General features: G+C 44.8%; 1 protein-coding gene across 1 annotated transcript; it reads left to right on the forward strand.

Moving 5' to 3' along the window:
* Nucleotides 1–272: 272 nt before the first annotated feature.
* On the forward strand, nucleotides 273–15,543 carry Vtcn1 (V-set domain containing T cell activation inhibitor 1). The gene is made up of 4 exons (XM_036191368.1): nucleotides 273–405; nucleotides 8,501–8,848; nucleotides 13,786–14,064; nucleotides 15,419–15,543. Exons 1-4 carry the CDS (start codon nucleotides 273–275, stop codon nucleotides 15,541–15,543), a joined length of 885 nt encoding a protein of 294 aa, XP_036047261.1.
* The last annotated feature ends 1,067 nt before the right edge of the window (nucleotides 15,544–16,610 follow it).

A 16,610-nucleotide genomic window follows, 5' to 3' on the forward strand; every position in this document is an offset into this window, starting at 1 on the left:
GAGTTCAATTCCCAGCACCCATATGGTGGCTCACAACCATCTGTAATGAGATCTGGCTCCCTCTTCTGACCTGCAGGGATACATGCAAACAGAACACTGTATTCATAATAAATAAATAAATCTTTAAAAAAAGGGGGGGGAGTTTCTTCACCTATCCCTGGACTCTAGTGGGATGGGGATGGGATCACTGAGACTTCTAAGGTACCTATTTCTAGGAAGGGCTTACGTGGGGGAAAAACTTGAGATGCCTTACATGGCATGTCTTACACGGGATGGTTGTAAGGCAGTGTGTCAGATGGAACAAAGAAGTAACTTCCTGTTTCTTCATCTCTGTCCATAGTGTTATTAACATCATCATTATCCTGGCTGGAGCAATTGTACTCATCATTGGCTTTGGTATTTCAGGTATGTGCTATCTAATCACAGTCTGCATTGCACCCATCTGTGCCAAACATCTCACTCATCGTGACACGTGGGAAGACAGGGGTTCTCCTCAGAAAACTTCAAAATAGAGCACTTGCTCTGTGTGCCGTGTCCTCTTTGCCTGAGACATTTATCTCCTTAGGATTTAGCTCTTTCTAAGCAGGGCCCTTAGGGAAAGGGATAACTGGCCATGACTACTGTACCATGTAGGAAGCAGATGCCACACTAGCCTCTCTTCAAGGGCAGTTAGCTCGTGTCAGTTACATGAAGCCCTCTGGTCCCTCTTTTGATAGGACACTTCTCTAGAACATCTATTATGGGTGTTATTAATTATGACGAAAGATGGATGAAGAAGACAGCAGCTGTCTTCTCTGAGGTGGGTTGTTGGCTGTTTCCCATAAACCACCTGGCTAGGGCCAACATTCTTATTTTAACCTGGTTTGTGGCCAAGCTGTCACTTGGTGATTTAGTCTTTATATCTGCAGCAGCCTCTTCCCTCCATCACTCTCCTCTAGTGCATGGTTTGCTTATTAAATAACAGCCACAAAGTCTGAACTGAAAAAGACTTCTTATGCGTGTATTTGTTTACACAAGGCATCAGCACCCACACCCACTTTCCTTATCATCGAATATATATTCTACTTATTCTAAAATTGAGTTTATCTGTTTGTTTGTTTGTTGTTGTTGTTGTTGTTGTTGTTTTGTAAGATTTTAATTTTACTTTGAGTTATGTGGACATGTGTCTGAGAGCAGGTTTACGCACATGAATGCAGTGCCCAAGGAGGCCAGCAGAGGGAAGTAGACTTCACAGAACTGGGTGACTGGCGGTTGTGACCTGCCAGCATAGTTGGGGAGCCAAATGCAGGTTCTCTGAAAGAGCAGTATACACTCTTAACCCTGAGCCATCTCGCCAGTCCCTTGTTTTTCTTTTTGGCTTAGAGTTCTTTATAGATTCTGGTTGCAAACTGGCTAAGTGTGTTACCAGGTCTCTCCTAATCTATGGCTTGCCTTTCCACTCATATATTTCAATCAACAAATGGTCTTCATTTTAACACAGACAAATTCTTCCATCTTTTCCTTCATATGTGGAACTTAATCTAAACAATTTTAAAATTGTTTGCTTTCCTTGAGGTCATGAAGATCTTCTAAGTTTTTAGAAGATTCAATGTTTACCTCATGCGGGTATGCTTACAAACCATCTACAGTGGCTTTTATGGCATACAGGTCAAGATTCAGTATTTCACTGTGGCTGTCCAGTAGACCCAGCACCATGTATTGAAAACACATTTTCCCTCTAATGCCTCCATCATCATAAACCAACCATGCACGTGTGTGTTGATATGTTTCTGAACTGCTAATCTGTTTCATTCTAATACAGATTGTTCTTGATAATGTGGCTACATTCCAATGTACCAATTGTGTGTTGGGAATATTGTAATTTCAGGACATTTAACACACCCAAGCTCTCAAGCACCATGTTTAGTACACAGCACACTGTAGGGTGTGGCCATTGGCTGTATGATCATGTAGCCAGCTGGGAGCTACACTCACCACCGCAAGAATACATAAAAGGTCAAAAGCTGAAGTATACTTTTTACTAAATGCATATCAGTTTTGCACCATCATAGGGTCCAATAGTCACAAACAGAGCCACCATAAGTGGGGGCCATCTGTCTTCCTTTTTACTTTCTCTTGACTGATGTTATTTCATCTCTTTTTCTGTCCCCAAATCTTAGGTACTCTTCTGTTCTCTTCTGTTCTCTCCTCTCCTCTCCTCCTCTCCTCTCCTTCCCTCCCCTTCCCTTTCCTTCCCTCCCCTCCCCTTCCCTTCTTCCCTTCCCTTCCCTTCCTTCCCCTCCCCTTCCCTCCCATCCCTTCCCTCCCCTTCCCTCCCCTCCCCTTCCCTCCCCTTCCCTTCCCTCCCCTTCCCTCCCCTTCCCTCCCCTTCCCTTCCCTCCCCTTCCCTCCCCTTCCCTTCCCTCCCCTTCCCTCCCCTTCCCTTCCCTCCCCTCCCTTCCCTTCCCTCCCCTTCCCTCTCCTTCTCTTCTCTTCTCTTCTCTTCTCTTCTCTTCTCTTCTCTTCTCTTCTCTTCCCTTCTCTTCTCTTCTCTTCTTAATGGTTGCTGAGGGAGGGGAGACTCTTTCCTCAGGGGTGGAGCCCCTGCTGAATCACTTATGCTCCTGTAGCTAATCTCTCACCCACGCTCATACAAGAAACTCTAGTTCAGCCTATTGGGTCACAGGGAAGGAAAAAAAGACAAAGCAGGAAGAGTCTTGGAGGGATCCACGGGAGTGGCAGAGGGACAAGAAGGGGATAAGGGGTGAATATGATCAAAATTATGAAGATCATAGTGAAACACTTATCATGTATCACTAATTAATACATGCTGATAAAAGGGAAAAAAACTAAAACCACGGGCAGAGGATGGATCTCAGTAGCAGAGCACTTACCCGATGAGCAAAACCCCAACATTGCAAGAATAAACAATCAAACAAATAAATAAAAGTTCTAAATGTGGGTCCCATACAACACAAGCTGTGCTTAAGGTGAATTGTTTGGAAGAGAGGCTGAGAGACTCTAATCAACCCCTAGCTAAAGGATATTCAGGAAGAAAGGAGATGTAGCAGAAAGGTCCCTGGCCAGAGTAAGCGCCCCTCCCCAACACTCTAGTCACTCTCTGGCCACCTCCAACAGTTCCACATAGTGGAAGAGTCTAAGGATCAGAAGCAGGTGGGTCTCAAATTAAACAACTTCATGCTCTTTGGGAGGAAATGTAACTCATCAGAATCAGTTTTCTTACTGTTAAAATATGCAAGATCCATTTGAGAACCTAGAGACTGCTCACACATGGGTGGCATAAATGGCTGACACAGTTTGACCCCACGAATACTATTAATACGCAGTTCCTATTGTCAATGAGTTCATTTAGCACCTCTTGGGAACTACACAATTTCCTGGCCACCCCAACAAAGATCTCTTTTGAAGCTAGGGTAGTCAAGACAGACAGCCAAAAGACATCATCTAATAGTGTTCCACCCTTGGATACGTCTCTGTTCTTACCGGAAGCATTATACAAATTGTTTGGAAACTATTTGATATTTCCAAACATTACAGTCATCTGTAAAAACAGCTCTTTACACTTCTTATAGTTGTTTTATTTTAAATTTTTTACATTTATGGACTGTACTGTTGGGGCAAATCAAGCCTGGGGTCTGACACATGCCAGGCAAGCACTCTGTCCCTGAATTACATCCCAGGCCTACTGCTTTTATTCTTAAAGTGGTGATGTCTTTATAATGGGTTGGCTCTTGACCTATTTCAGTCTGGCCTTAGTTATCAGCAAAATATGCCAGAAGAAGCCTGGGCTAAGTACCAGACAGGACTGGTTTAGTCCTGGCCCCCCTACTAGCTAGACACAGGCTACTAAGCAAGTCACCAACCTCAGAGCTTCTTTATACTCATTCATAAAATGGGTCTGATGCTCCTTCTTACCTCTTGTGGCTTAAAATGAGCCACTGAGGGTAAAGCATTTAGTACAATGTTCCCTTCTTACCTCCTGAGGCCCTGATCTGCTATCTTTCCAAGTTGTTGGAGTTAATGTTTTCAATATCCATGGTTTATGGTTTAGCACGGTCAGTCAGGTACACTATTAAGCACTTTACTTGCATTGCATCATTGAGTCCATCATTTAGCCCTCTTAGGGGCCCCATGAGGGCGCATCCTCATTTTATACATAGAAGCACTAATAAAGATCTTGGAAATATTGTCCAGTGTCACACATCCAGGAGCTGAACAGACAGTGTGTGTGATTCCCTCGCCACGTCCCTACATCTTCCCTTTATTTCTCTTGACCTAGTATCTTTCCTAACGTCTTCTCATATGAGCAACTGCTACACACCCACCTTTCCTCTTTGGCTAGCATGGTGCCCATAGTTGTTATCCCACCCGGAAACAGGCTGTGTGTTTCCATCATTAAGACATGTACTATGTCTGCACAGCTACGCTCCAGTGGATGCTACAGGCCCCTCTCTATATAACAGCATCTAGCGTGTTCCATGCCATTGGAATGTATAGACCTGGACTGCATTATGTCAAAGGACAGTTCATTTCCTAAGTTGTATCCAGTGCCACCCCCACCACACTTTCTATGAAATGCTTGCCTCATGTTTCCTGTACTCCCAATCCCAAATATCCCTGCTCCTGTAGGGAAGAACCAATGAAATGTTACTCACCTGTGTGAAATTTGGGACATTGAGCTGTGAGCAGCTTGCCCGCCTCTGACGCCTCCCACCCCTTTCCTCACGTGACCAGAGCTATGGTAGGAATCGCCCCAATATCACAGCTTTGGCTATCAACTTGACATAACCCCAGGGTCACCTAGAAAGAGGAAACTTGAACTGAAGAATTGCCCGGGGCACATTGGCATGAGGATGTGTCTCTGAGACATCTCCTTAATTGCGACTTGATTTAAGATGGCTCAGCCCACTGTGAGTGGTGCCATCCAGGGGCAGGTGGGCCTGGGCTATGTAATAAAGGTAGCTGAGGGACTGGGGATATGGCTCGGCAGTTAAGAACACTTGCTTCTCTTGCAGAGGGCCCAACTTTGGTTGCCAGAACCCACTTAGTGCATTACAACCACCTGGAACTCTAGCTCCAGCAGTTCTGATGCCTTCTTCTGGCCTCCTGGGGTCCCAGGCATGCATGCATATGGTATACATGCATATACACTCATATACATTAAAAATAAATATTAGAAAATATTAGAAAAGCAGCTGAGCAAGCAGAACAAGTGATCCAGGAAGCAGCGTTACTCTATGGTCTCAGCTTCAGTTCTTGCCTCCAGGTTCCTGCCTTGGGCTCTTGCTCTGGCCTCCCTCAACCATGGAATATGATGTGGAAGGAAAGCCCAATGGCCTCTCCCTCCTCCAAGTTGCTTCTGGACATGTTTTATTATAGCCATAGACACCAAATTAGGATATCCTCATGAGCTAATCATATATTTTCAGTAAATGCCTGCCTCCAAATTTCTGAGGAGTTTGGGGCAACCTTAGAGGTCGATGAGACGATTTAAATCCATGCCAGCCACAAGAATTGTCTCTACATAGACTGCAGCTTCTAACCATCTCCATAGAACTCTCCTCCATTGTACACTAGTCGGTCAGGAGCCTCTGGTGGTCAGAATGCCTGGAGAGTTGCATCAGGCCAGGATCAGGACATAATGTTCTTTGAGCCAGGATGTGTTTGCACATTTGAATACAGATGCTGTTTTTTGCAAATTAAGTTCCATTTAATCACCTTGAATCTTCACTTATGCATGTAATAAACAAGTATTTATTGACTACTGGCTGGATGCAAAGTAAGCCTACCTGTTAGTGATTTTTAAAGTTCTCACTGGCCTTTATTTCCTATGGATGAGAATTCAATCCGTGTTATGTTCATCCCATTGGCCACATCATGAATAGGAACTCAAATGACCTGAAGCTGCAGCAGGTCCCCAGGCACACTGAAGCTGCCTATTTTTAATCACCAAATTCTCTAGAAGATGTGTCAGTGGATTCTCTACCTGCGGGCTCAAGGCCAACATATTAAAATGAATTCCACAACACGATTACCAAACTGAGATATGTCATTATCATTTCATTTCCTCCATAATTGTGCTAATTATGTGGGGTTTTTTTTTTCTGAAAAGTAATTTTCCAGATTAACTTCAATGACACTTTATAAAGTACAGTCACCTTCACTCGGGCTTTGACTGAGTCCCAGTTTCATTGAGAATCTGTATGCATTTTTATTGCCATCTTTTTAAGGCTAACATTCCTCCCAAATTTGCAATAGATTGTATAAGCCGTGCCTTGATTTGTGTTTATCCCAGTTTACTTAGGAACTTGTAGAACATCATTTCTCTGTAGGACAGAGCAGTAAACACTATGAGACCTGTGTTATGACTGGAACTATTCCCCCCTCGGACAAAGCTTGTGGATGAGTGTAAAGTCCAGATGTGAATCAAGGAAGAAGATAGTTACCATGGTAAAGTGCAATGAGGAGTTATGGGTGGGGTTTATCTACCAGCTCTACTTTGACAGGCTAAAAAGGGTTTCCCAGGACTGCCAAGCTCAGGGATTTGAATATGAGTGGAATGTAGGTAAGCAGGGTACAGGAGAGCCAAAACTCTGGACAGGAGAAAGATGAGCAGGGTTGGGAAGGCACAGAGTGTGATCATGCAGCCCATGCAAGCCTGGACCTTCAAATAAACAAAGATAATTGAAAATAAGCCTGAACCTTTAAAGCAGTGTTCAAGAAAATACAAGGTGGGAAACAGGGGTGCTTGCTATCATACAGTCAAACCTCCTTTGGCCATCTTTCCTAGTTTTCCAAATCTCTCACACAAAAGGCCACACAGGGCAGCTGCTCCCCAAATCCCTTTTCTTCCACGCTGTCAAGCCTCAAAAACATCTTCCAGCCCAGCCTATGTATGCATGCCTGCCTCCTTGGCCTCTTTTTCTAGCTATACCTATTCTTCTATCCACAGCCCTCTGTTCTTTTTTTATGCAAATCCATCTAGCCTAGTGTCTTTGGCTCTATTTCCCATTCATTACCCTCATCTCTTTTACAAAGGTCTTGGAGTCAATTAGACAATCCCAAGCCTTAATGAGCTGGAAGTGCCAAGGACACCCTTATGGCTAGAATGTTTGCTTCTGTATTTGAAAAGGAACATGTACTATTTGTTCATGAATCTTTAAATTGAAGAAAGAAAATCAACAAACCATTGGACACAGACAAAACAGACGATGAAGGGAGACAGTGGGAGAGGAAACTGCCAGGCAGGAACAAGAGGCATTCACTGTGTGCCAGGCAGTGCTTGGCACTGAAGGCTGGGGGGAAATCTGCAACTCATTCCAGAGCCCATAGTAACCATGGGAAATTAGTGGCTAGGTGGCAGGTGTATTCGAATTGTACTTTACAAAAGCTATTGCAAGATCAATGCATTGAAAATGTGTGGGATGGAGGGAGACAGGCATGGTGGTAAAACAAATAAGCTGAAAAGTACTGGTGAGAAGCGTCCAAGACCCATCATGGTGTCGTCTGTGAGTGTTTCAGAAAGGCTTGTGAGGACCATCTTAAACACTTAAACCAGGCGTTTGTGTGAAGAATATGCAGAGGTTGGGCAGCACCTACTGCAGCCTTGACTGCCTCAGCAGCCAACTCAGCTTAGGATAAGACTCTCCACAGTCTCTTCCCCATAGTTCCTTGTCTCTGCTCCGTGATCCTCTTGGGCTCCACAGCCATCACCTTAGCTTCACATCCTTCATGGGAACCTCTAAAAATAGTCAGCCATCCTAGGGCGCCCTCAAGCACAAAGAACCCCCAGCCTGGATGGGCTGTAGGATAAACAACTGAAGGAGAGACCATAGAACAGAGAAGCCACCATAGTCAAGAGGTGAGGAGGGAGGCTTCTATCTTGGACCAAAGCATCACCAAGTACCATTCTTCATTACTGCCCTTCTCCATGCCTGAGTTTCTTCATCATTCCAAGGAAGAGAAAGCCCTAGTGCATTAGAATTTAACTTTCTTCAGAATTACTAATATTAACAGGAAGTTTAGCTTTGCATCACTCCTGGCTAGCTAAGAATAATACCTTACTTGTGGCATTGCTGTTTGCAAATCAAGTTTACACCGTTTGATTTGTTCTTCTCAGTAACCCCTCAGAGGCTGTTACTTCTGTTTTCCTGGGAGTCAGAAGAGTCGAAGAGTCACGTGACTTATTTAAGGTTACATGGCAATTAAAGAACAAAGCCAGGACTTGAATACTCATGTTCTAACCCTCAACTCTGATGTGTTTTCCTCTTGCTGCTTTTCTGGGTTTGGGTAGATTGTTCTTACAAAAGCTATGATGCGCAGCAGATCTGCTGTAGATAGCAACATGGCTTCCTGCTTTTTCTAGTCATCTTTTTAAAAATTTTTTGTGTCCTTCTCTACTTCTAATTGATCTGGACACCTCTGTCCAGCTTGCATTAATGAAGAGCTTAGCTGTCCAAGTACCAGGGCTTCACTGGCATTGGTTCTTCCCGAATTGCAGGCAAACACTTCATCATTGTCAGGACGTTCACCTCGGCTGGAAACATCGGAGAGGATGGGATCCTGAGCTGCACTTTCGAACCTGACATCAAGCTCAATGGCATCGTCATCCAGTGGCTGAAAGAAGGTACCGTGGGTTTGGTCCATGAGTTCAAAGAAGGCAAAGATGATTTCTCACAGCAGCATGAAATGTTCAGAGGCCGGACAGCAGTGTTTGCTGATCAAGTCGTGGTTGGCAATGCTTCCCTGAGACTCAAAAACGTGCAACTCATAGACGCTGGCACCTACACATGTTACATCCGCACTTCAAAAGGCAAGGGGAATGCAAACCTCGAGTATAAGACCGGAGGTGAGTTGGGGAATGCAAACCTCGAGATAAGACCGGAGGTGAGTTGGGGAATGCAAACCTCGAGATAAGACCGGAGGTGAGTTGCTTCTGCGGGGTGAGGGAAAGGGAGGACCGAAAGACAGCTGAGAATAAAGGGCATGAGTTTCTGATGAAATATCGTGATGTGTTTATAAATGACCAATATCAGACTAAAACTCTCTCAGTTCTGGTAGCAGCCATCTTGTTGTTATGTCCACAACCATACAAATTTCCAAAAGTGATCTACTATAATAATATTGGGACTTAAAATATTGTCTTCTAGTTTCTCACCCTCTTTGAATTTCTAAGTGTATTCTCAAAGATTCCCCCCTCCCCGCCACTCTCTCTGTCTCCCTGGGGTCTCACTCTGTATCCCTAGCTGCCCTGCAACTCACTATGTAGATCAGATTAGCCTTGAACTCACAGAGATCTGCCTGCCTCTGCCTCCCAGCTACTGGGATTAAAGACATGGAACACCATTCCTAGCTAATAAATGCCTCTTTACAGCAGGCCCTGATGTTGCTACTAAGAGAAGCTACCACCTGTCCTGGGATGTTTCTATACTAACTAGGCCCAAGCCCACACCTGAAATGAGTCCCTCCAGAGACTCCTGACAGTGAGCCATTTTAGGAGAGGTCCAAAAGGAGCAAACCAAAGTAACGCTGTCGCTGTCATACAAACTCAGTATTACGCCCCAGTGAAACTCACACTTCCTTGTCAACACTATCTAATGAATGTTTTCCGAAGCTATATACAAGGGATTCAGATAAATGTAATGAAGAACAGGAAGATGATTAATAAACAAAAGTGGTTGCCCTCCTTTCACAGTGCTTCCAGTATAGATCCTACAGAAGTGAAGGTCTGCCCGGGGGGAACAATAAAGTATAACAAACAACGTCTTAAGAGAAGTAGAAAGAGAGTGACTGAGGGGTTCAGAGGAAGGGAGAGAGCACACCCAAATGCACATGAGGGAAGGGATAAGAAGCCCCCAGGGAGAAGCTGGAAGGGGCCTTGCAGGATGGGCGTGAAGCGGCCTGTGCTCCCCAGTCTAAACTAGTCTTTGTAGGCCTTTCTTTCTTGTTTATTTTTTTTAAAGAGGGAGCAAAGCCAGTGTTGCAGGGGTTTTCTGTATTTATTTTTATTTTATGCACATTGGTGTTTTGCTATGGGTATCAGGTCCCCTGGAACTGGAATTACAGACTGTTGTGAGCTGCCATGTGGGTGCTGGGAAGTGAACCCAGGTCCTCTGGAAAAACAGCCAGTGCTCTTAACCGCTGAGCCATCTCTCCAGCCCCTGTAGGCCTTTCTTGAACACCTCCTGTGTGTATTTAACACTACAATGCATAGTCCTCAATCAGACCTGGATAAGGACAGAGACCCTAACAACACAAGCTGTCTGAGCCTCGGCTTCTTCATCTTAAGAAGGAAATAGTGGGCACTATCAACAGTAAGACCAAGTGCATGAACTTCAGTGAAAACCCTAAAACAGTGAGACAAGGAGACTCAGTGCCAAACTGTGAGTCAGGGTTAAAGCACACACTTCGACACTTACAACGAAGAGATGAAACACCTTCTGTGCAGACAGAAATTCCAAATAACTTGCTTCCCTCTCCCCTTCCAGGAGGTGGAGGTGTCATTTGACAACTTTCCCACTCAGCTCAGGCAGTGTATGCTGGAGACGTGGAGTCAACTTTCAAAGGCACCTAACACATGTTGCCTCACATCATCCAAAATTGGGTGTGGAGAGCTCGTGCCTTCTAGCATGCCATGTTGATGGGAGAATGGTCTTCCTCTCCAAAACCCACAACCCAACTCAAATCATGAGAAGAACGCCCCATATATCCCAACAGAAAGGCATATATCCTACATAATACTTGACCAGCACTCAAAACTGTTAGAGCCATAAAAAGCATGGGAAGATTGAGAAAACGCATAGTCCATAAGAACTTGAGATGATACAATGATTAAGAACATGCTGGTGTACAAGATGAGAATCTAGAACAACAACAGCAAAAACAGTGTTAATGGAAATGGGCAAAATACAAATAAAGCCTGGAGTTTAACAGTAATGCTGGTTTCTCAATTTTGACAGCACAATGACTATTTAAGAGACTACATTAGAGGAAAATAAGTGAGAAACTTATAGGAATTCTCTCTTACCGAATACTGTCTTTGAAACTTTTATGTAAATCTAAAATTGTTCACATAATGAAATCTATTTATAAGCTAACTTTAAAAAATTAGTAAATTAGGACAGTTTGTAAAGATAGCTCAGTGGCTAAGAGCACTGGCTATTCTTCCAGAGGACTTGGACCTTGTTCCCAACATGCACATGCATCCATGGCAGCTCACAACCATCTGTAATTCCAGCTTCCGGGGATCTGATGCCTTCTGGCCTCTACAGGCACTGTATGCACATGGCGCATATACACACATGCAGACAAATACTCATACAATAAAATAAAAATAAATACATCTTTTAAAGAAATTATAAACAGGCAATGGTGGCACATGCCTTTAATCCAAGCACTCAGGAGGCAGAAGCAGGCGAATATCTTGAGTTTCAGGTTAGTCTGGTCTACAGATGGATCTCCAGGATAGCCAGAGCTACACAGAGATACTCTGTCTTGAAAAACAAAAAACAAGAAAGAGGGAAAGAAATTAGTAAAATAATTCCAAAATTTAAAAGTGTTAGTATAGGTATAATAACAGATAACCATAGGATTATTTTGATGATCAAATAAAGTAATGCCTGAGATATACTTCTAGCACAAAGGATACTCTCACAACTTAGTTTCCCACATCCCCTCCTATGAATGTGTCCCCAACAATGCTACAAGCATGTACATTGTATCCCCCTTGCTATGGCAGCTCCATGGTGAGTTCAAGGCCAGAGTGGGCTATATGAGACTGTCTCAGAAACAAACAAACAAACACACAACAGCAAGGGATAGGTTTCCTTTCTTACACATTCAGCACCAGCCTAGCCCTGAGCAAAGAAGCAGCTGAATGGCTTAATAAATGACTGACTACCTGGGGCCTGGTGAGATGGCTCGGCAGGAAAAGGTGCTTGATATTCAAGCCTGTGTTTGATCCTGTGTCTTAGTGACTGTTCAATTTCTCTGAACAGACACCATGACCAAGGCAGCTACGGGAGAAAGAGTTTGTTTGGGACTTACAGTTTCAGAGGGCGAGTCTATGACCATCACAGTAGGGAGCATGGCAGCAGGCCAGCAGGCATGGCACTGGAACCATAGCTGGGAGCTTACATCTGATTCCCAAGCATGAGGCAGAGAGAGCTCTAAGTTGGAATGGTGTGAGCATGTGAAACTTCAAAGCCCACCTCAGTGGCACACCTCCTCCAACAAGGCCACACCTTCTAGTCCTTCTCAAACAGTTCCACCAACCTGAACTATGAGCCTATGGCGGCCATCCTCATTCAAATGACCACATCATATAAAGACTGGAGAGGAGAACCAACTCCAAAGAATCATCCTCCAAGCTCCACAGGTGTGCTGTGGCCCATGTACCCTTACAATCAAAATCATCATCATCATTACAACAATTTTTAAAAGTATTAATTGTGAACTACCATTTTGACATAGTAATAAACCCAGACCCTTAACACATATTTATATATTTGTTTGTTTGTTCTTTTCTCATGCATTCCATTGATTCCTCTCTCTCCTCTCCTCCTAAACTCTCCCACCCTCTCCTCCCCCAGATCAACTCTTCCTCCATTTCCCTGCAGAAAAGAGAAGGCTTCTCAGGATTATCAACCAAACGTAACTAGGCACAGCCCCCCTCACATCATGGCTGGACAAGGTGACCTAGTAGGAGGAAATGTCCTGAAAGCAGGCAACAGAGTCAGAGACAGCCCCGCCCCCACTACGGGGAGTCCCTCAAGAGCACCAAGCTACACGACCATAACTCACTGTGTCACTCTGCCCAGCTGGAGGAGAAGGAATGTCCTCATCTCCAGATGTTGCTTTATGAGTAGCATCTCTTAGAATAAAACCAGCAGTTGCCACTCTATCATAGACACAGGTATCTGTTATAGATATCAGAGCTATAGTTTCTACCCAAGCAAAGCCCAGATCCCCATGGCGACAAGGCCTGGGTGTAGGTGAATCTGCTATGGTGTTTGTTTCTTTCTTCTTCCTCTCCCCTCTTCGTCTTAAAACATGAAATTCAGAAGCCTTCTGAGGTTGCCCTATTATCCTAAGGGATAAATAGACTTTTTTTTTTTTTTTTGGTTTTTCAAGACAGGGTTTCTCTGTGTAGCTTTGCGCCTTTCCTGGAACTCGCTCTGTAGCCCAGGCTGGCCTCGAGCTCACAGAGATCCCCCTGCCTCTGCCCTCCGAGTGCTGGGATTAAAGGTGTGCGCCACCACCGCCCAGACTTTCTCTTTCTTATCTCTCTCTCTTTTTAAAACTTTTTAATGACCCTTGTACATGGAGAACATTATCTATCATAACACTGATGTACATGAAACTTGGGCCCCTGGAGTTTGTTGTACTGGCCGAAGGGACACAATGTATGGTGATGATCTGAGCAAATCATTATTTATTTATGCCCACAACATAATGGGCCACACACAAACATCACCATGGGGAATCCCTCGGTCACTTAATGATAGAAATGATTGTGGCTGGTTTTGGGGGTTTGTTTTTGGTTTTACTGGTTTTCTGGTTTTTTCAAGACAGGGTTTCTCTGTGTAACAGCTCTGCCTGTCCTGGAACTCACTTTGTAGACCAGGATGGCCTCGAACTCACAGAGATCCGCCTGCCTCTGCCTCCTGAGTGCTGGGATTAAAAGCGTGCGCCACCAGCACCCGGCTGGTTGTTTTTAAGGCCTAGCACTGTAAGGCTGATTGTCCAATCTGTCTTTCCTTGACATTTGTCCTTTTGACCCTGCAGCCTTCAGTGTGCCAGAGATAAACGTGGACTATAATGCCAGTTCAGAGACTTTGCGCTGTGAGGCTCCTCGGTGGTTCCCCCAGCCCACAGTGGCCTGGGCATCTCAAATTGACCAAGGAACCAACTTCTCAGAAGTCTCCAACACCAGCTTTGAGTTGAACTCTGAGAATGTGACCATGAAGGTTGTGTCTGTGCTCTACAATGTCACGATCAACAACACCTACTCCTGTATGATCGAGAACAGCCTTGCCAAAGCCACAGGGGACATCAAAGTGACAGGTGGGCTTCCCAGGCTTCCTGCCTCCCGAGTGCTGCTGGAGATGGAACCCAGGATCTGGGGGTACTAGTCAAGCACTCTGTTCCTAAACACACCGCATGCCTCCCCACGTTTCTCACATGTATTACTAGAGAGAAAATAGTATGTCAATTAAAATTTACCTGATATGTACCAGGACACAAAAATCTCCAGTCTTCCAGATCCTCTAGAGCAGTAGTCAACCTGTGGGTTGTGACCCCTGAGACTGGAATTATAGGTGTGCTGCAATGCTCACCCCATGTACCACTCTCACAGGGCACCCAAATTCAGCAACTGCACCCACATGGGGTAGCTCACAACTACCTGCAACTCTAGCTCTGGGGGATCCAACACTCTAGATTCTTCAGGAGCTGCACTCACACTTGCAGCTACCTACAGCACATACACATAACAATAAAATAAATCTCTAAAAAATATAAAACCTAGCAATAGGTACTAAAAAGTATTTCCTGAAAGGTGGTGGTGGTGGTGGCGGCGGCAGCGGCGCATGACTTTAAATCCCAGCACTTGGGAGCCAGAGGCAGGCAGATCTCTGTGAGTTCGAGGCCAGCCTGGGCTACAAAGGACAGTCAGGGCTGTTACACAAAGAAACCCCTGTCTCAAAAAAACAAAGGCCAAAAACAAAAATTTACTGAATAATTACGTTTTTAACTGACATATTTGGTAACAACAGCAAATCCAGATGTGGAACTTTAGAAAGAATTAAGCTACAGAACTATATTTGTGAGGGTCGTGGAAGAAATGGCTGTTAGGCTGAGTGGGTCTACTGTGTTGGTTGTGTTTGCAGCTAACATTTGAGTGACCATACGCCAGGCACCGTTTTAAGTCACTTGGGAATCCTTATAATAACCCTGGGAAGTGGGCCATTCTTATCTTAGCTTCCTTTGTAGAGGAAGAAATTGGAGCAAATGTGTATTGAGTTACTTACTGACGTTACACACCTAATGAGTGGCAGAACAGAAATAGCTACATGAAATTGGATTGTCTGGGAAGAAAACAGTAGAAGATGAAATTGGGAAAAGCATGTCGAGCATCGAAGCCCTGGCTTGGGTCCTTTGGTTTGCTGCTTTTTCCCACAGTAGCCTTCAATGGTGCAGTTTCTCATTTGGCTGTGTCCTCACTGAATGGACCACAGAACAGACCTTGCTCCACAGAAAGGAGAACCTCTGAGTTGATTCTAGAAGGGGAGAGGAACACCAAACTGCCCTTGTTAGAAACAGATTGCTCGATTTTTCAGATGTTCTTTCTTGTCACGAGAAGGGGACATCCAGCGTCTTCCCTGCAGCGGCTCTGAACTTTGTTTCTCTCTTTTCACAGATTCGGAGGTCAAAAGGCGGAGTCAGCTGCAGCTGCTGAACTCAGGGCCTTCCCCACGTGTTTCTTCTGTCTTTTTGGTTGTCTGGCCACACCTAGCTCTCTCCACTTACCTGATGCTAAGATGAGGGGCTTTAGCCACACAAAAGCATGCAAAGTTACTAGAACAGCAGGTGAGATAAAAGCACAGAGGGCCTGCGGATGGTTGTAGCCTGTGCCCTGAACTGACGGGCCATTTCTCCAGCCCTGGACTAATTGGTAGAAAAGGGGAGTCGAACCGCTGTCAACATCAGCCACAGGAAGAAACATGCATTGGGTTAGGGAGGGCCTTTCTCCCAGCACCGTGAAAGGCAAAGGTTTGTTAGTGTCTGGTGCTAACCAGGAGCAGAATCCTGAGTGACAGGGATGGAAACCAGCTCCCCACAATTCAACTATGTGTGCAAATCCATTTGCTGAGTCACTAATGGATGCAAAAATACCTTTTCAAAGCAAGAGCTCTTAGCCCTAACTAATTACCCCAGACTTCACTGATATTTACAAAGCATAGTGAAAGGCATGTAATCGCTGGGTACGGGACCTTTTTCCACCCCACCCTAGCCTGTCCACCTTGAGGTCCAAGTGACTCACCAGCTAGCCTCCCGCTGAGATGTGTTCTCTGGCTCCAATTACTAATAGGGCATTTCCGTCTAAGTAGTCTACTACAAGTAAAATGTGCTCAAAACTGAGCTGTAAAGTCCAGTCCGCACTCCTGCGTGAACTCTAGGGCATTCCCACATGGCCTGACTCTCCATCTTGGGGCTTTTTCCGACTGTCCTCTGTCCTTCCCGTCAGTGAGTTGCCATGGACCCTACCTACAGCATTTCCTCCAGGTTGTCTCTCAGACTGATCCCAATCCAGTTTTTTATCATCTTATACCCAAGTTATTCTAATTTATTTTATCTTCTGTACATGGGTGTTTGGGCCATGATTATGTACCTGTGTGTGCTGGGTGTCCACAGAGACCAGAAGAATGTGTATCAGATCCCCTGGAATTAGAGTTACAGACAGGTGTGAGTTGCCATATGGGTGCTGGGAATCAAACCTTGATCCTCTCTGGAAGAGCAGCCAGAGCTCTTAACCACTGTGCCATCTCTCCAGCCCTAGACTAATTCTTTCCCTGTTACAGATGATAGGAAACTAGGTACCGGAATGAAAA

Source organism: Onychomys torridus, chromosome 6 (genome assembly GCF_903995425.1).
Source record: "Onychomys torridus chromosome 6, mOncTor1.1, whole genome shotgun sequence".
NCBI lineage: Eukaryota > Metazoa > Chordata > Mammalia > Rodentia > Cricetidae > Onychomys > Onychomys torridus.

Coding starts and splice junctions, on each gene's coding strand:
- Vtcn1 (XM_036191368.1), top strand. CDS start 273: ATGGTTGTAAGGCAGTGTGTCAGATGGAACAAAGAAGTAACTTCCTGT. Junction 406..8,500: donor CATTGGCTTTGGTATTTCAG/GTATGTGCTATC, acceptor CCCGAATTGCAG/GCAAACACTTCATCATTGTC. Junction 14,065..15,418: donor AGGGGACATCAAAGTGACAG/GTGGGCTTCCCA, acceptor CTCTTTTCACAG/ATTCGGAGGTCAAAAGGCGG.